A 20,467-nucleotide genomic window follows, 5' to 3' on the forward strand; every position below is an offset into this window, starting at 1 on the left:
AAAATGACTAAGGTTGGGATCTACTGCTATGGCAGTAGAAGGAAGTTGGGAAATGTCCTGAACTTTTGGAAAATGATTAACTAATAAAACAAGTTTTTGAGGCTTACCTTGGAGAGGGTAGGTGGTACAAAACTTCGAGGACTTGTTTTGTGTTTCGAGCGTGAAGCGGTTCGTTGGTCCCCGTCCTCGGAGTTAGGGACCAGGACTACCGATGTGTCCTAGGTGGTAGTTTCATGTCTTCTGCAGAAGTTAGGGATGCATCCTGTCTTGAGTTGAGCCCTTGGGAGATTCTCTCAGCTATTAGTCGCTTCCTTGGGGATTCAGTCTCAGTTAGAATATTCGGGTTAATAAAATACTCTTGAATAATATACCCCCGAATGTTCTCTTCTGAGATGGTCACCTGTGCCCGTTCGTACCCGCGGGGTAAGATAATTTAAACACAATTTAGTGAAATTAGGTATCACACTGAGTGAAAATACTGGAGGTATTGAGTTTATGTTCTTTAATATGTTGTATATTCTGAGCTTGTGACGATATAAAATTTGGAAATGTGTAGATATAAAATAGTTGAAGAATTATCTGAGAGTTGTACAGGTTATTGTTATAACTGTTGCAATACACATTCATTTGCTTATTAATGTTGCACACGATGCTTTACTTGCTCAGTTATGGTTGTCGGATAACTATTTACATGCTCATGTATATGAATGTTGGTTTCTGTGGCATAAACTGCTTACTTGTTTAGACATGTCGAGAATCACCTTTGACACCCACATCACATGCTTGATTCATGATATACCTGCATTTAGAGTTACAGTTTTCCTACTTAGACATGGTAGTCTAATTCATATAATTTTTACCATTTTTCAGGTAAACGAGTAGACTTATGAGCGGTTGCGGGATTAGGCATTGGATCACGATTGTTGATTTACTGTTCCAGTGATTCCTTGGGTTGATGGTAAGTTAAATGTTCATATCATAAGGAAATGAAATGCATGTGTTGAGTTTTCTCTCAAAAGTAATGTTCTGAAATGCTTAACCCTATGTTGGTTATTCTTTCCGCTGTTATATATATATATAAAAAAATCACATCAATTTGGGTTAAAAATTTCGGGGCATTACAAAATCTCTCTCCAAGTAGTTAGACTGGTCACCTGCCGGTTCTGAGTGTTCTGTCCATCCGCCCCATAGAATATGTCCTAACTCTACCTAAACAGATCCAAATCTGGCATTTTCGGATCCATTAGAAAGGTGTGCACGTCGAGCAACTTTTCCGTGTTGGTCACCTCAGTCGAAACAGAGTGCTCAAGCTTCAAATTACAGACTGTTTGAGTCCTGTTCGGACTCACCTGCTTAACTTAGCTTTCGCACGTGGAGATCCATTTGGATCTCGGATCGTGGATCGGCTTCTTGTGATCATTGCAAAAATTTTCAACTCTTGTTTCCCTCTTTTTCCTTCTCTTTGCCTTTCTAACCTTCTATTCTCTTTTTGAAGGGGAATAAAAGATAGAAAAGAAGAGAGAAGAGAAAAAGAAGAGAGAGAAACTCTTTTGCAAAGGTCAACTTGACCTTAATTTTGAAAATTACTCACCTCCGTTTTAAAAATTTGCAGAAAAATGAAGAGACGGGATTCGCTCGTCGGTACGAGGTCCGACCGTTCCTGGCGCCTTTACCAGGGGTAATCGAACCAAGGATCGAACTTATGCCTTTTGCTTTGCCTAAATAGCATGATTCTAAGTCTAAGAATGCACAAAGAATCATGCTTATGTAATGCAAATGTAGAGATGTATGCTTTTGAGAAAATAATTTAGAAATTTTGGGATTTTCCAAGTGATTTTGAAATGAGTTTGATAATGTAGTGAAGAAATGATTCAAAGGGTTAACATTGATTTGAAAAAGTTATATTTTGAATCTAACTTAGAATTTGGAATATATCTGAAAAAAGAGACTTGAAATTTCAAGTCTTGGAATAATCAGAGTTTGAAAAATGGATGAAAAAGGAATTCTTAATTTCAAAACCTGAGAGAGGAATTGAATTTGGATTTAAACTTAAGAAATAGATTTGAAAATAGTTTTTCAAAATAGGAATTGGAAATGGAACTGAATTTGAAATCTGGAATCCTAGATGGAATTTGATCCGAAATCTGGGATCCTAGATGAAATTTGGATCCGAAGTCTGGAATCCAAGATGGATTTGAATCCGAAATCTGGAATCCTGAATGGAATTGAATCCGAAGTCTGGAATCCAAGATGGAGTTGAATCCGAAATCTGCGGATCCTAAATAGGACTGGATCCGAAGTCTGGGATCCAAGATGGATTTGAATCCGAAATCTGGAATCCTAAATGAAATTGGTTTTGAAATCTGGAATCCTTGATGAAATTTGATCCGAGATCTGGAATCCAAGATGGAATGGAATCCGAAATCTAGAATTCTAAATGGAATTGGATCCGAAGTCCGGAATCCTAGATGGGGATTAGAAGATGGATCTGGATTCTGGGAAAACTTGATGAGATCTGAAGATGGATTTGGTTTTAAGAAATCCTGATTGAATTTTGAAATGGATTTGGATTTTGAAAGTCCAAATGGGATTTTGAAGATGGATCTGGAATTTGGAAATCCAGATTGAATTTGAAAGTGGGCTTAAATTTAGGAAAAATCAGACTTTGAGATTCAAAATCAATCTTAAAACCTTGATTTTGAATTGAGAATCAAGACTCAATCTTTAGATAGAACTTTGGCAATTATGAAGAAATAAAGAATAAACTTGATTTTAAACTTGAATCTTGAAATCAGAAGATGAACCTGGAAATTTCAAAGTTTAAATTGAACTTTGAAATACGATCTGGGATATAGAATTGAATTAAAAATCGAATCTTGAAAATGAAAACGAATTTGAAATTTTCAAAGTTGAATTGAACTTTAAAATCGAATTTTTGAATTAGAAGTGAAATCGGATTTTTAAAACCCGTGACTCGGAACTCGACACATTCTTTATTGACTCGTGACTCGGCGGGTCAACTCGGTGACTCGAACTGGGTTTTGTTAACTTTTGATTTTAAAAGAAAAACAATATATAATTTGTCTCAAACCATGTTTTTCAGTAAACATATAGTCTAAAGAGTTGACAATAAAAAATTGCAAGTTCAGAGTAAAAAAAGTACAAACTTCTTCATAACAAGGTCACATGGAAAGATCAAGTTACATGAAGAAACTTCTTCATAACAAGCATGTCTTTGGTATTCAATGAAGGCCCCATGTAACTGAGTCTAGAAACATACTTAAACTCAAGTTTCTAAATAGAATGGTTTAGGAATTTCAGCTAAACTTCTCCAAAAGACACCCTAGCTTTTGTTAGCTTTCCTTTCTAGTGATCTCACCTCATTGAGAACAACAACACATCATCTTGCATAAAAAGCCAGATTGAATTAGTTGCAACAAGGTAAAACAACAATAAGAGAATGAATCACCAGAAGAAATTCCAATTATGACCAAGGGAAATGCTGTCACATGGATACATGTACAAGCAGCACAACTGGTATGATATGGGTGTTTCTGTCAAAAAATAAGGATGACAGGGTACAAAATGTTATGCACAGGTGTGATACAGACTTTGTACAAAAATGTATTTTTATATACAATGAAGGATATGATGTGTTCATAAAACAACACTCAAAGGCACCCAACACCGTAACATAAAGTATAAGCACCGATACGTGTATGCTTCACTTTTTTGTTAGATCTTTGAATCATTTTTTTGCCAATATGTTTAATCAACACATAAAGATTGATAGATTATTGTATCTTTGAACTGGTTTGTCTTGTAATTTATTATTTATTATTAAATTGTTATTTTGAAATACCTAAAAAATCAAATTTCAAATATCCCAGAACTCGGCCGAGTCAGGGCAAGCCGAGTTAACCCTGCTGGGTTGACTCGCTGGAGGGCCAAGCCGAGCTGAGCCGAGTCAACCGAGTCACCGAGTTGACTCGACGACTTTTAAAACCATGGTTTTCGCTATTATAAAAAAAAATCCTCTTAAATTTGGGTTAAAATTTTGGGGCGTTACAAATGGTATCAGAGCTTGGGAACAATAAATCAAAGATCACGGTCGTGCCACACCCTACAAGCGCTCTGTGAGTATAATTTATTTTTGTTTTGTTATTGGTCATGTTACTTGTTCTTTTTTTTTTGCTCATGATAGTATATAGGTGAATTCACGCCTACACATGATTAATTTTGACCTATTAGGTGAATGATACGTCACGCCTATAATGATTAGCGTTTAGGTTGTTGACTTATCACGCCAACAAATCATTAGTGTCAACCTACTAGGTGGATGTACCACGCCTACATAGTTTCATTGTAGATGACCGTACTATGATTGTCTGAATGAATCTAGCATACGTGCATAGCATGATTGATGTGTGTATCATGGATGTCTGACTAAATTTCTTAGTAGATATGTGCGTGCGTTTCACGTCAAAATAATCGAACGTGATATGATATAAGAATTAACAATGCACGTGAAATGATCTGAATGTCTTATATTCATATATGATTTGAATCCTGTGTGCATAACTCGAACTACGTAGATGTTACGTATCTTGAGGTTTAGTTGATTCTTGATATATACAGGATCACATGGTATAGAAATCATGCTTTTGTTACGCATGCTTCGAGGTCAGATTTGGGAAATGCAATGTTTTTGGTGGCAATGATATGATGTATATGATCATATGCTTTCGTCTGATATGATTGAAAGGCCACGTGATCGAAGATTTTGAAAGCATGCGATATATGCTTAAGTTCAATAGTGAACTATGATTTATGGAACCTTATTGGTGAAAGGTGTGATTTTATGATTTATGTACCAGATGAAGTAATGATGCATATTGATGATATATATGCTTGTGCCCATATTGGTGGTTACCGACCTTGAGAGCGGTCATTTGTAGTATCATTATTTTGGCACCTATTGAGGACCTTTTCAGTAAAGGATTATATGTGAGGGTGTGTATGACCAAGACAAGGTAGTCCGGCTAGAGCGGTAGATCTCCGTGAGGTAATACATTGTCCAAGAACGGGCAACCGTAAAGACAGTAAATTCCTGTGAGGAAGTGTATTGTCCAAGACCGGGTATACCATCTAGGGCGGTAATTCCTTGTGAGGTTGTGCATTTTCCAGACCAGGTGATCCGACATGAATCTTATTAATTCTTAATTAATGAAGAGTTATGGTAAATTAGGAGAATTCGCCGAGATTGATTGATATAGCCAGTTAAAGATCAATAGATTTGACTTTACTTATAGAAGAATTGAATCATTATTAATTTTATATCTCGATATAATGACATGTTTGTGTCTTTTGTGGATAAATGAGTCATTATGTGAGAGAATTACACTTGAGCAGGGTCTTGATCGGAGACAACTAGCCGCAAAAAGCCTTGAGAAATATGAATAAGTAGAGGTTAATCAGGACAAAGAGTCTGTTAGAAATAGCGAGGACAACAAACAACGTCGTGATTATGAAAAAATAAAGGAAAACTCTATCCAATAATCAAGAGCAAGCTAAAAGAATATCAGGTTGTGTCTATCATCACTAGGAATTAGTGAAAATACACTCTAACTGTCTTAGGTTAAGACTTTCCTGTTATTTAGTACGTTTTCGCCATCAAAAGAATCATGTATGAATTTTGAGTAGACCAACTTTTAGTTCCAAACTTCTCTTAGAAACTCATTGTGTGTTATCCTGATCCTTATATGTTAGAATATATGTTGGGAGACTGAAGCTAATATATGGGAGAAGTACCCCAATCTTTTCGAGAAAAACTTTTACAGGTAATTTCGAGGACGAAATTCTTTTTAGGGGGAAAGGATGTAATATGCGTGAATTTTATTAGACAAATAAACTGGAAATTTAAGTAGTTAAGCTGGTGCGAAATTATTTTTATTGTTTAAATTGTTTATTCGTAATTGGATCTCGGATAACCTATTTGGATCTTCAATGTTGGATCCTTAATATCCCGTTTAGAACTCCGATATCCCATTCAGATCTTAAATATCGAATCACGAACCCTAAATTGAATATTTAATAATAGATTGGATCCTTGAAATAAATCAGATTTTAATGAGAAAATTTCTACAACACTTTAGTGGGAATTGGTATAGCTTAAGGCGATGTTCGGATCCACAATATTGCATTTGGATCTTCGATATCAGAATTTCAATATTAATCTGGATCCTTATATTGAAACCATTAGGATCCATAAAGGAACCATATATATATATATACGTATAATAGTATATATATATATCCTTCTGGTCTTTCTTCAAGCTTTCTTAGTCAACTCATGTCCGAAAAATTAAACAATTCCAATTTTCTGACTTGGAAGAGGCAGATCATTCCTTTTATTAAGAGTCAGGATCTTTCAGGACATCTGGATGGATCTGTTCTAGTCCCTCCAGTGTTTATATCACAAGAAGAAAAGGATAGTAAAAGAGCATCTACCACAGTATATGTTAGAAATCCACAATTCGTAACTTGGATGAAAAGAGACCAGGCGCTAGTTGCTTATATTACCTCTACGTTGTCGCAAGAAGTGCTTGTGGCAATTCCAAATGATTGTACAACCATACAACTTTGGGACAGACTAGTTCAAACATATTCACAGGTTTCTCAGGCCAGGATTGTATTTCTTAAAAGAGAATTTCAAATGTTAAGAAAGGATTCCATGACTATCATAAAGTACTTAAACAAAATAAAGATCATCACAGATCAACTAGCAATTGATGGGTGTGCAATGATTAATAAAGATATGGTACAACAAACTCTGAGTGGATTGAGGCCTAAATATCATATGATTGTTACTTCCTTATTGTGTTTACCTGATCTGCCCAGATTTAAAGACCTGCATGCAAAACTACTTCAATATGAGATGAACTTAAAAGGGTTCTGTGAAGAATCATATATGCATCATATATGTATACAGTCACGCAAGATGTTCTTGCCACAGGGGTAGCTTATGGACGAGGACGAGGAAGTTATGATGTTAAGGGAAGAGGAGGACAAGGAAGACCTGGACAAGGAAGCCGTGAAACATTACCTACACCCAACATACCTCCCAACTCACAGCGACAGACGTTAATTCCTACTTGTTCCTACTTGTTGTCTGTGTAATAAAAAGGGACACATTAAAGCTAACTGTTGGTTTAATCCCCTGAATAAAGGAAAACCAACACAGACTGAAGCAAAGAGAGGAACTGATAGCTCAAAGGTCAGTGGATAAGTAAAAGAGATGCTATTGTCAGCCTTAGCAGGATTAAATCTGAAACAGAATGAGTAGGGTACTTGGTATATGGACTCTGAAGCAACAACTCATGTTATTGGTGATGTTGGTAAGCTCTTAAACCTTGTTCCTTCCATTGGTAAAAATAGTAGTCACTGGGGATGGATCCCATCATTCTATCTCTCATATTGGAAATTCCCTTATACCTATGTCAAAGTCCTCTCTCAGTCTTTCAAAGGTTCTTTATGCTCCTAACATCAAGAAAAACATTGTCTCTGTTTCTAAGCTTGTTGATGATATCAATGCTTCAGTTGAATTTACTCCATCTTCTGTTCTTGTCAAGGATCTCTACACGAGGGAGACGTTCACTAAAGAAAAACGACAAGGCAATATGTATGTTTTCCAAGAAGATCCTTCTACTCGTGTTCGCCCTGTTGATCCCAACTTGAAGCTCTCCTCATCGTCGTCTTCAATGATTCTTTCATGTGTTTTTAGTGTCTCTGAGTCCAATAAGCCAAATCTTTGGCATGGTCGTTTACGTCATTGCAGTAGTAGTTTCATTCAGAAGCTTGTCTCTAATAACCTCATTCCCAAGTCTATTTTAGGAATGAATGTCAATGACAACAAATGTTCTAGTTGTCTCTTATGTAAGAGCCATGTTTTACCTTTTCATTCTATCAATAAAAGAGCTTCAAGACCTTTTGAGATTATATATACTGATGTTTGGGAGCCAACCTCAGTAACTTCTGTATCTAGAACTAAATATTACCTTATATTTGTTGACAATTATTCTCGTTATACTTGGATTTTCTTTATGAAACACAAGTCTGAGACCTTCAAGTTGTTCCAAAATTTTCACTCTTTTGTCAAGAATCAATTTTCTGAAAATATTCTTTGCTTCCAATGTGACGGAGGAGGTGAATTCTCTTCAAGTGACTTTATTAATTTTCTTCAAGGTAAAGTAATAAGGAGAAGGGTGTCTTGCCCTCATACACCTCAGCAGAATGGAATTGCTGAAAGGATGCATCGTCATATTGTTGAGAGTGCAATGAATATGATACATGATAGTAATCTTCCGATTACTCTATGGACAGAAGTGTAAAACCCGAAAATTTTTGTTACAAAATATTTTAAAATATGCAGATTGGGCCTAGATCCACATTTCGGATCTAGGACCCATAAAGGGGTAATTAGGAATACATAATATCAAACATGATTTAATAACATTAATAATAAATAGATAAAATTTTAATTATAAAATTTATTTATTTTTATTAATCCGAGGATCCACAGTTGGATCCATTTGGATCCAACTTGTGGATCCATTTGGATCCAACTTGTGGATCCATATCGGTTGGGGCTGGGTTACGGGTCTCGGGTCCGGACCCGAGCCGCGCCCTGTAGCAACCCTTTTAAAAGAAAGGGGCAACCCGATAAGGGTTGCCCGATATTTCTGGAGCCGAAAACAGAAGGGGGGGCGAGGGAGGGGTTACGCAGAGCGTAACCGACCCCGCGCCCCTCGGCAAGAAAGGGGGGGCTTGGGGCCGATAAAGGGGGAGGGGAGAGGGGGTTCTTGCCCTCTTCACTCGGTCTCTCTCTCTCTCTCTCTCTCTCTCTCCCTGTCAGTGTGCGCACGCCGGAAGGAGGGTCTTGTCGTCGATGAGCTTTGGCCACCAACAACCACCGAGGGTCGCGGCAAACAACAGCCACACTCCCTGTCACGACAGCAGGGAAGGGTGACTCCAGCCAGCTCGATACTTCCGCCACGGTAGCCTTCGATCTCCGGAAAACCAGCGAAAATAGGTACGGGTCTTCTTGGGAACGAGGTGAGGGATCGAACATGGGTTCGATTCCATGTGGGGGTTTGAGGGTAGGATTTGGGGTTTATGTCAACCCTAAACCTAAAACCCCAAATCTATGATTTGGGGGTTTCGGGTCTTTCCAGATGAGGGGTGTTTTCCTTTTGAGTTGTGTATGAGACTCTTATTGGTTCATAAAAGAGTTTTAGTTGGTTCTTATGGATGATGATTGCAACTTCGTTTGTGGTGGTTGGGCTATCCAATGAAAATTGGAACTGTGAGGACCCCAGATCTCTAGGAAGGTTTCCGCATTGAAAAAAAAAAATCCGCATTTTCAAAGGGTATGGATTGGGGTCGTTACAAGAAGTCTTTCATTCAACAGTCCATGTGATAAATCGATTGCCCATTTCTATTTTGGAGAACAAGTCCCCTTACTTTTCCCTATTTGAAGTTCATCCCAACTATCATAATTTGCACGTGTTTGGTTGTGTATGTTATGTTCATATTGCCAGTTCAATGAGACATAAGTTTCAGGAGAAGGCTTTGAAGTGCAGGTTTGTGGGTTATGCTTATGCATATAACTGTAAAAGATACAGGTGCTATGATCCCATGAGCAAGCACATCAAAATATCAAGAAATGTTATCTTCGACGAATTGAATTTTGATCATCGTCACATCACTTCTTCTGAATCAAATTCCAAAGTTGAGGTCTATCATCCTTGTTGAATTCTGAACTTTTCTACGGTACTAACGATATTTGTTCTTCAGATTGTGATAAGAAAGATAAATAAACTATGCCTATTGATAGGTTTATTGCACAGGAGAGCACAAAGCCATCTTTGGATCCAGAAAGGTATAAAGGTTTTGTTTATACTCGACGAGGAAGAGTGGGGCCACTATTTTTAATCAGGAAATGGATACACCCTATACATCTGCTTCTACTTTTGATGTTAGAAGATCCACCCGCTCTCGTCATCCGATCGAAAGATGGGTCAGATATGAAAGATTTTCACTGAACTTTTAACCTTTTCTAACTGCTTTGGGCAAGGAAGATGAGCCCACAATATTTTCTCAAGCAGCAAATTCTAAAAGATGGATTGAAGCAATGAATGAAGAAATGGAGGCTCTCCATGAATGTGGTACCCGGGATGTTCCCAGACCACCTGACAGAAATGTAGTTGGGTCGAAATGGGTGTACAAAATAAAGTATAAACCGGATGGCACTATAGAACGGTACAAGGCGAGACTTGTCGCCAAAGGATTTACACAGGAGCAAAGACAAAATTATAATGAGACCTTTAGTCCAGTTGTGAAAATGGGAACAATCAGAGTCACTATCTTTAGCTATTGAACATCAATGGACAATCAGTCAGCTTGATGTCAAAAATGCTTTTTTACATGGAAATTTGAAGGAGGAAGTATACATGGAACAACCCACGTTATATGCAGAAGAAAATCCTATAAAATACGTATGCAAATTAAAAAGGGAGATATATGAGTTGAAGCAGGCATCCCGTTTTTGGTTTGATAGTTTCTCTCTAAAAATACAAAAATATGGTTTTAGGCGATCTCTCCTTGACCATTCCTTGTTTATATTCAAGAACCAAGACACAGTTACTATCCTATTGATATACGTAGCCGATATTATCATCATAAGTAACTTCAAAGTTCATATTGAGAAGGTTAAGCATCTCTTGAATCAGAGATTCAAAATGAAGGATCTTGAGAAACTACGACACTTCCTTGGAGTTGAAGTTGAGAGTACTTTTGAAGGAATGACTCTCACCCAACATAAATACACTATTGATGTCCTCAACAAGGCAGGTATGAAAGATTGCAAACCCTTGGGAACTCCTAGTGTCCTTCATCAGAAACTCAGTTCTCAAGATGGAGATTTATATGAGGATCCTACAAAATATCGTAGCATAATCGGCATGTTGTAATATCTCACTTTCACTCGACCTGATATCGTTTACTCAGTAAATCAAGTATCTCAGTTTATGCATGAGCCGCGTGAAGAGCATATGGAAGCGGTTAAGCAGATACTTTGGTACTTGAAAAGAATTATTGGGGATGGTCTTTTGTACAGAAAAAGGACAAATGAGCAAAATGCACATGAAATTATTGTCTATACTGATGCAGACTCGACGGGAGATCCAGACGAACGCAGATCCGTATCAGGCCATTGTGTCTTTGTTGGGATGAATTTGGTATCCTGAAGCAGTAAGAAACAAAAGGTTGTTACTAAATGAAGTACAAAAGCCGAATATAGGTCAATGGCAGCTGCTACTGCTGAAGCTACATGGATTAGGCACTTACTGACAGAAGTGGGAGAATCAATCTCTCGATCCCTCCTTTTATGTGATAATCAAAGTGTCATCAATATGTCCTTCAATTCCATTTATCACAGTCGTGCCAAACACATCGAAATAGATCAACATTTTGTGAGACAAAAGGTAGAAGAGAAGGAGATTGAGCCTGAATTTGTACGAACTACCGATCAAGTGGCTGTTATATTCACAAAAAGGCTTGACTAAAGGCAAGTTGTTCATGGTTCAAAACCATGCACAACTTGAGGGAGGGTGAAAAGACGTGTTTGTGTTTATATCGGATCAGGGTCCAGACTGTTAAATTATGTACATAATCATATAATGTAATATATATATATATTTTATATATATATGGTAATACATATACATATATTAATATATATGTATATGTATCTACTTATTATATATATAAAATATATATTTCTATTTGTTTAGCCGTAGGGGTAGTTTAATCTTTTTCCCTGTTTTACGCACATTCACTTTATGGATGTGATTGTAAATTTGTTTTTATTTTCTTTCTTTTTGTTTTTTTATTTTCTTTTATTTCTTTTATGTAAAGTACCAAAAGGTACCTTGGGGGGCCAACTAACATAGACGTTGGGCCCTCTCCAACGGTCACATTTGTGACCGTTGGAGGGGCTCCAACGTCTATGAGTGGAGCCCCTCCAAGGCCCCTCTTGTGTTCTTATAAATAGGGGTTCCCCCCTTTGTATTTCTTCATGGTTTTGAGTCAAAGCCCAAGTGCTCAATAAATTGATTCCATTATTTTATGCCTTTGCGCATTTGTGAGTTATTTGTGAGTTGTGCTTTTGTGCACAGTGTTCTTATTGTGCATTCGTGTCGGGTTTATTATCAAGAATATTAAGGTCTTGATCTTAGTATCTTATTGGAGATACTTTCACATGGTATCAGAGCCTCGTTGAAGGAGGAGGATCGTGCATCCCGCCACTTGTGAAGTACCTCAAAAATCGTGCCCTCAAGTAAGTGAAGTTTTGGAGTAAATCATCTACTTTGGGCAATATTTTAGAAGCAACTTTTGTCAAGAAAAGTTTGAAAAACTTTTAAGGTACACTTTATTTTCTATCGTCTTACCTCTCTAATGGGTGAAAAAGACTCTCACTTCTCCCTTGGGTTTAAACTTAGTGGTTCGAACTACCATGTTTGGGCCGACAATATGGAAGCCCATATCAAAGGGAAAGGCCTTTGGGGATACGTTAAAGGTTCCATATCGGAACCCGAACCCAAACTTTCTATCATAGAGAAAGGGGATATTAAGATTCTTGAAGGTGAAGATAGACAAAAGGCCCTAGAAGAATATTAAAAAAAGAATGATGAGTGGGAAATGAAGAACTTCAAAATTTTATCTTGGATTTTTTCATCCGTTGAAACCAAGATCAATGCCAACATCATTAAGTTTAAAAGGGCCTCCGAAGCTTGGTTGTACCTTGAAAAAATGTATACTTCAAGGGACTTATCTCACAAATATTATCTCCAAAAGAAAACTTTGACCCTTCAACAAAATGATTTGTCTATTCAGGAATATTTTGCCGAACTATTATCTATTTGGGACGAGCTTGCTATGCTCGAACCAAAATGGAGTGGAGAAGCTATTGAATTAAGACACAAGCAACTAGAGGAAGATCGATTCTTCAACTTCCTAAATGGTCTTAGACCCGAATTTGAGCAAATTCGGTCCTCTCTCCTATCCGCTTTCACATCTCCCTCTATTGAAGATGTCATCACCAAGCTAAGTGGTGAGGAAACACGTATGGGGATTAGTAGAAATAACCTGAGTATCCTTGCTACACCTTCTCAAAGTGATTATGAAGTGGTTAATGCCGTGTCAAGACCCTGAAATAGTTTGAAAACCTTTAAACCACCCCCATTTCAAAAATCAAGGGCAAGGAGGAAATGATCAATATAGCAAGAGAGACTATAGCAAATTAACTTGCCATTTTTGTAAAGAACCGGGGCATATCAAACCCCTTTGTCCCAAATGGAAGAAATTTCTTGCCGCGGCTTTAGCATCCCAATCAGAGGAACGACCTTCGTCATCAAATGAGTCTCTTTCGCTTCAACAAATTATGGATGCTCTTCAACCTATTCACAAAGGAGGCATTTCTGGAGCCGCTATGTCATCCTCATCCTCTCTCGGTAAGACATCTTGACTCCTTGATTCTGGTGCTTCATTTCATATGACTCCAAGTCCTTGTTTTCTTTCTGATTATTCTAAAAATTTTCTTCCATCTTTTGTCTCAAGGGCGGATGGAACACCTCTTGAAATTAAAGGAATGGGCAATTTTGAAAAACAAGACTTCTTTATCCCAAAAATTCGTCTTATACCAAAACTAAACCTAAACTTACTTTCCGTTTCTCAACTCTCGGACCATGGTTGCGATATAAAGTTTTCTTCTGATAAATGTTGGATACAGGACCGCCAGTCCGGGAAGTTGATTGGGGAAGGCTCTAGGAGAGGAGACCTTTACTATGTTGATTTTCTTAAAATTTCCAAAAATCAATTTTGTAATGTTGCTCAAAACAAAGATATTCATGTATGGCATAAGAGATTGGGTCATCCCAATATTGTTAAAATCTCTTATTTGCCTTTTATTAAGCATCTTTGTAATGAAAATTTTGTTTGTAATGAATGTATTCTTGGAAAAATGAGAAGTCTTCCTTTTCCTCAAAGATCCATGTTTACAACAAGACCTTTTGAAATTGTTCACTCCGATGTATGGGGTCCGGCTCCGGTGATATCTAAGGGAGGTTTCTCATACTATGTTATCTTTGTGGACGATTTCACTAGGTTTAGTTGGATATATTTTCTTAAACATAAACATGAAGTTTTCTCAACTTTTAAAACATTTCATATGATGGTTTTAAATCAATTCAATGGAAATTTAAAAATTCTTAGAACCGATTCGGGTGACGAATATCTTTCCAATGAATTCAAAAGTTATCTTGAAAATTATGGAATTCTCCATCAAAAGTCTTGTCCTAAACCCCCCAACAAAATGGGTTGGCGGAACGAAAACATAGGCACATTATTGAAACAATACGAACTTTGCTAATTTCACAAAATATTCCGAAAAAACTTTGGGCTGAGGCAGCCCTTACATCTGTCTATCTCATAAATAGACTTCCATCTAAAAACTTGAACAAGATTTCCTCATTTGAAAAATTATACGAAAAAGAACCTGATTACAGCAGGTTAAGGGTGTTTGGATGCAAATGTTTTGTCCTTACTGATAAAAATGACAAACTCTCTCCTTTGGTTATTCTGAAACTCAAAAAGGCTTTCGCTGTTATGATATTAAAAGTAATAAACTATATGTTTCCAGAAATGTAAGCTTCTTGGAAAATATTAGTGGTTTCGAAAAACTTGAAACTAATGACGAGAATATTGACTATTCATTTCTGTTTGATTTATTGACTGATGATGATGATACTAGTGATGATGAATCAAATCAAAATAACTTAAGTAATAATGAAACCCATTCTGAGTCCTCAACACTTCATCAACATATCAGTGAAGAACCACATAGAGATCCCATAACCTACTCTCATAGAGATAGGAATACTTTCAGAAGTGCCCTCGAAAGATATGATAATGAGTCTACACCTTCGAGTGAAGAAAACCTTCGTAGGACCGAAAGACTAAGAAGACCTCCTTCTAGGTTCATTTCATATGAGTCCTTTTCGCCTAAATATAGAGCCGGCCTAAGCGTCATTCACTCTTACATAGAACCTAGGAACTTCGAGGAAGAACGAAATTGTCCGAAATGGATAGTCGCTATGAATAATGAACTTGAAGCTCTAAAGAAAGCAAAGACATGGGAGTTTCAAGACCTCCCTAAAGACAACAAAGCAATAGGGTGTAGATGGGTGTTTAAAGTCAAGACTAAGAGTGATGGGTCCCTTGAGAGATATAAGGCCCGCTTAGCTGCTAAAGGATATGGTCAAAAATATGGGATTGATTATGAGGAGACCTTTGCCCCGGTAGCTCGGATGGTCACCGTCCGATGTCTTATAACCGTTGCCTCAATCAATAAATGGAACATCTATCAGATGGATGTTAAGAATGCTTTTTTAAACGGAGTTCTAAACGAAGAAGTATATATGGATGCTCCTCCTGGAATGGAATTTCCTAAAGGAAAAGTGCTTCGCCTTCGGAAAGCACTTTATGGTTTAAAACAAGCTCCCAAGGCTTGGTATGATAGGTTTAACTCCGTAATGTTAGATAATGGTTTTTCATCCTGCTTTACTAATACTGCTTTGTTTGTTAGAAAATCTAATGCAGGGATTGTTATTCTGCTACTATATGTGGATGACATGCTTATAACTGGGAGCGATTCTAACGGGATTAAAAGCATAAAATCTGTTTTAAAGGATAAGTTTGAAATGTCTGACTTGGGTTTCTTAACTTATTTTTTGGGTATTGAGGTAGCATACTCTCATAGAGGATATTTTGTCTCAAACTAAGCTGGCATCTGAGATTATTGACAGGTCAGGTATTACGGACGATAAAATTTGTGAAACTCCTGCTATAGTAGGAGCTAAAATGAAGATTGATGATGGTGTTACCTCTCTTCGATCCTACTCCCTACAGGCAGCTAGTAGGATCGTTGATGTACCTAAGTATCACCAGACCAGATATCTCATATGCGGTGCATACGGCAAGTCAGTTTCAGCATGCACCAACTTCTGTTCACATGGGTGCTATCTTACGTGTCGTGAGATACCTAAAGCACACTATTAATAAGGGAGTTTTTCTGTCTTCCTCTTCTGAGTTAAAATTAATTGCTTATACTGATTCTGATTGGGGAGGTGACCCAAATAACCGTCACTCTACCACTGGATTTTGTGTATTCTTAAGAGACTCATTGATCTCATGGAGATGCAAGAAGCAGCAAAAGGTGTCTCTATCATCAACTGAAGCTGAATATCGTGCCATGGCGACTACTACCATGAAAATTGTTTGGATTCATCAGTTGCTGGAAGACATGAGAATCACAATTGAAGAGCCCACCAAGCTATGCTGTGACAACAAAAGTGCGATTTATATTGCTAAAAATCACACCTTTCATGAGCAGACCAAACATATCGAGATGGATTGTCACTATGTTCGGGAGGCGTACCTCCAAGGAATCATTGACCTTCCATATGTCATGTCCGAGTATCAGTTGGCGGATTTCTTCACTAAAGCCTTGTGTGCTCCGCGTTTCAACTTCCTTCTTAGCAAACTCTCGGTCATCCTGTCCTAAGTTTGAGGGGAGGTGTTAAATTATGTACATAATCATATAATGTAATATATATATTATATATATATGGTAATACATATACATATATTAATATATATGTATATGTATCTACTTATTATATATATAAAATATATATTTCTATTTGTTTAGCCATAGGGGTAGTTTAATCTTTTTCCCTGTTTTACGCACATTCACTTTATGGATGTGATTGTAAATTTGTTTTTATTTTCTTTCTTTTTGTTTTTTTATTTTCTTTTATTTCTTTTATGTAAAGTACCAAAAGGTACCTTGGGGGGCCCACTAACATAGACGTTGGGCCCTCTCCAACGGTCACATTTATGACCGTTGGAGGGGCTCCAACGTCTATGAGTGGAGCCCCTCTAAGGCTCCTCTTGTGTTCTTATAAATAGGGGTTCCCCCCTTTGTATTTCTTCATGGCTTTGAGTCAAAGCCCAAGTGCTCAATAAATTGATTCCATTATTTTATGCCTTTGCGCATTTGTGAGTTATTTGTGAGTTGTGCTTTTGTGCACAAGTGTTCTTATTGTGCATTCGTGCCGGGTTTATTATCAAGAATATTAAAGTCTTGATCTTAGTATCTTATTGGAGATACTTTCACACAGACCCGTGATCATGCATCATTTCGTTAATGGCACATATGTAATTATTCGTTGTTGTAAAAGGGTATTTTAGTACCCTAAATTTGTATTAGTAACAACATATAATCACAAGATTAGTGGCAGCCAATTCTTGTATTGGGAATCAGGGTTTCTCTACAGCTCCTTCCCTCTCTCTCTCTCTTCCTCATCCTTCACGCATGGTAAAACTTTGGATTTATAAAATCTAACAAGGAGCTCCCAATATAGCGGTCGAGGACTCCCCAACGGCTAAAAATCTAGCTGTTGGGAGCTCCCAAAAGCTATATTCAGGTTATATTGTTAAGGACAATAATGCCCTTAACAATATAATCAAAGGTCAAAATAAAGACTAAAATACCCCTAGAGGGTAAAGAATATTACAATCACAAAAACATACTTATATATATACATATATGTATATGAACATATATATAGTAATGGGTAGGTGCTAAATGAAATATGCTAAATGATACGTGCTAAATAGGGTTTTCAGGTTTTTTTGTTTTATTTTTAAATTCTGACCATACAAATGTGATCTATGTACTTGTAAAGACAGTTTCCACTGCCGATTTTCTTAAATGAGGGTGGACAATTGCAGCTCTAGCAACAAATCCACCCATAGAATGGCCAACCAATATGATACTTCGGGGTAACCTTCCAGAGGCATCAGCACCTTCTTTGGATCGTGCACTTTGAGACTCCACATACTGATCCAAAATCAATTTCTTAATGTCAAGCCACCTTCTCCTACCATCCATGGCCAAAACAGTCATGGTTGGTGTCTGGATATACAAATCTCTGTCAAGGCTATCCTCTGCCCAGTGAACAGATTACAGGCAAGGGTATCTCCTGCCAGCTGGTAATGACCCAGCAAGGATTTTGTCAACCTCAACACTGGCATGCTCAGAAAGCAAAGGAGCTGGTAGTTGTCCCACCCAGTTAAAGCTTTGAGGTATTCCACTATGAAGCATTTTGGTAAACACAGCAAACCTTTTGCGAGCATTCATGAATGGTTGACCAGTTTTGGAATCAATAATACTCAGTAATGTGTGCGATACCTGCACTACAAGTTGATTACACCATAAAATAGATTGGTGCTCCATTGAGAGCCACACATTCCTCATGCCTGCAGTACCAATCATAAAGCCGTGACTTGCAGGTACTATTCCATCTAAAGATGCCAATTTTGTGCGGACTTGATAATCACGAATGCCACCAGCCATGGGTATGACAATGACATTTGAAAGCAATGTATCAGACACCCAAATGGCCTGAATGTTTCCTCTGGACTTCATAGTCCTTTTTCCAGTCGCTATTTATTTGGGAAAAGAATCGACCTAATGAGGGTTGCAGGGCCAGTGGTGGGGACTGATGTGCAATGAAGTGATGTGCACAGGCATCTAAATATCATTTTTTTCATTGAAAACACATGATCCAGGTGTGGATTCCTCGTAAATGGACCATGCCCAACACATTTATGGGGTCGAAACTGCGAAAAAAACACCAGAAGAGTAGAAAACCCCATTTAGCACGTATCATTTAGCCTACCCATTACTCCATATATATATATATATATATATATATATATATATATATATATATATATATATATAAAGCACCCATATTCTAACATCTATGAGATTTCCCTTTTTAGCAGGCAACAACACTGAATTTCCAATTTGTTCCAGTTAGTGAAACTATGGATATCTTATAACAAAAAAGGGTTCAGAATCTCTGGGAGCTATTGTATATAGATACAGTTCACAATCCCAAAGAAACGATAGATTAGAAAGAACTTGAACTAGAAAAATCATTCAACAATCTTACATACCTGTCCTACAAGTGGAAAATATAGCTGGGCAATATAGAGTTTGTCCTCAGGCTTCTGGTATCGAGCATCAAACTCGTGCTTGCACATAAGAACTACCAACATCCGAGCAGCCTAACAAAGATTTAGAGGAAAGTACATCATTGGTTATTGAGTTGAACAAGTAACATTGAAACAAAAGGAAATGCAAGGCAAAAGCACCAGAAACATGGAATTTATCAAAATGGAAGAAATGCAAACTGGAATCAATATATCATATAAGATAAAGCAACAAACTTGACAATCAAATTGGACTCACCTTGGCACGTTGAGATAAATCTTCGTGATCCCAGGTGAGGAAAAGCTCCTGGATTAGAACTGATGCAAGATAGTTCCTGGTGAAAAACAAAAGTAAAAGAAGCAGTTTGCAAAAGAACACATTAGTATAACAGAAGTGGGTCTAAGAAGGGTGAAAATATCAAAAGGTTTTGACAGCTCAGAAATTCCTAAGGGCACGTTTGGAAGTGGGAAAGATGTAGGAAAAGTGACACAAATTGGAAAATCCATACAGTTTTTCCGACCCTTCCAAACAAGAGAAATTTTCTCTCTGAGACTTTTTATAAAAAGTACACTTTTTGATAGGAAACATTCTTCCATGGGGCGAGGTGGAGGAATGTTCCCTACACCAAAAGAAAATGGTGAGGTCCACTCCTCACTACCCATCTCACCACGACCACCACAACCATCCATCTAACCACCACCCACTACCACTATCACCATCATCCATCTCACCACCACCACCACCCACCATCACCCACCTCTTGAAAAACCACCCTCCCCACGATGATTTTTCACTATCCATCATCACCATCTATCTCCATTTCGTAGTTCGTCCTTTAATTTTTAACTCCGCCTGTGTATAATTGTTTAGTTATACACTGTCGATCCCAAGCCCGAATAAAGGAGGAGGGTTGCGGTAGGCCTGTGACAGCCAACATAAAAACTTAGTCATACCCTATGAAAATGAACCAATATGAGAATTTAGTTGGGGCGTTCCCTACTGAGTGACGCGCTGTACTCTCTAGGCCCGGATGCAGTGATAAATGGGCAAGGGTTGCTAGGTCGTCGCCCAGAAGCGACGCGTCACACCAGCGCCCGGGTGTGGTGTCAAATAGGCAAGGGTTCCCTCACTTTGTTGGATGGGTGGTAAAGAAGTTAGTCCAAGAGCATAAAATTAGGTTAGTCACTTGGAACATAGGGTCTTTAACTGGTAAGTTGGTAGAGTTAGTAGATGTTATGTGTAGGAGAAAGATTGATATTTTATGTCTACAAGAGACCAAATGGG

At 37.7% G+C, this 20,467-nt stretch overlaps 1 protein-coding gene across 2 annotated transcripts in view; it reads right to left on the reverse strand.

The window, feature by feature from the left end:
* The window catches only part of LOC149817426 (guanine nucleotide exchange factor SPIKE 1-like), a 224,570-nt gene that overhangs the window by 17,382 nt on the left and 186,721 nt on the right, over nucleotides 1-20,467 (reverse strand). For both annotated transcript variants that reach the window (XM_089985904.1, XM_089985903.1), the window contains exons 22-23: nucleotides 19,442-19,517; nucleotides 19,147-19,257 (exon numbers count right to left, since the gene is read on the reverse strand). In XM_089985904.1, coding sequence (XP_089842030.1) covers nucleotides 19,147-19,257; nucleotides 19,442-19,517 — 187 coding nt within the window. The remainder of the gene's footprint in view (nucleotides 1-19,146; nucleotides 19,258-19,441; nucleotides 19,518-20,467) is intronic.

The sequence above is a fragment of the Nuphar pumila genome, chromosome 13 (assembly GCF_984573655.1).
Source record: "Nuphar pumila chromosome 13, dmNupPumi1.hap1.1, whole genome shotgun sequence".
In the NCBI taxonomy this organism is placed as follows: domain Eukaryota; kingdom Viridiplantae; phylum Streptophyta; class Magnoliopsida; order Nymphaeales; family Nymphaeaceae; genus Nuphar; species Nuphar pumila.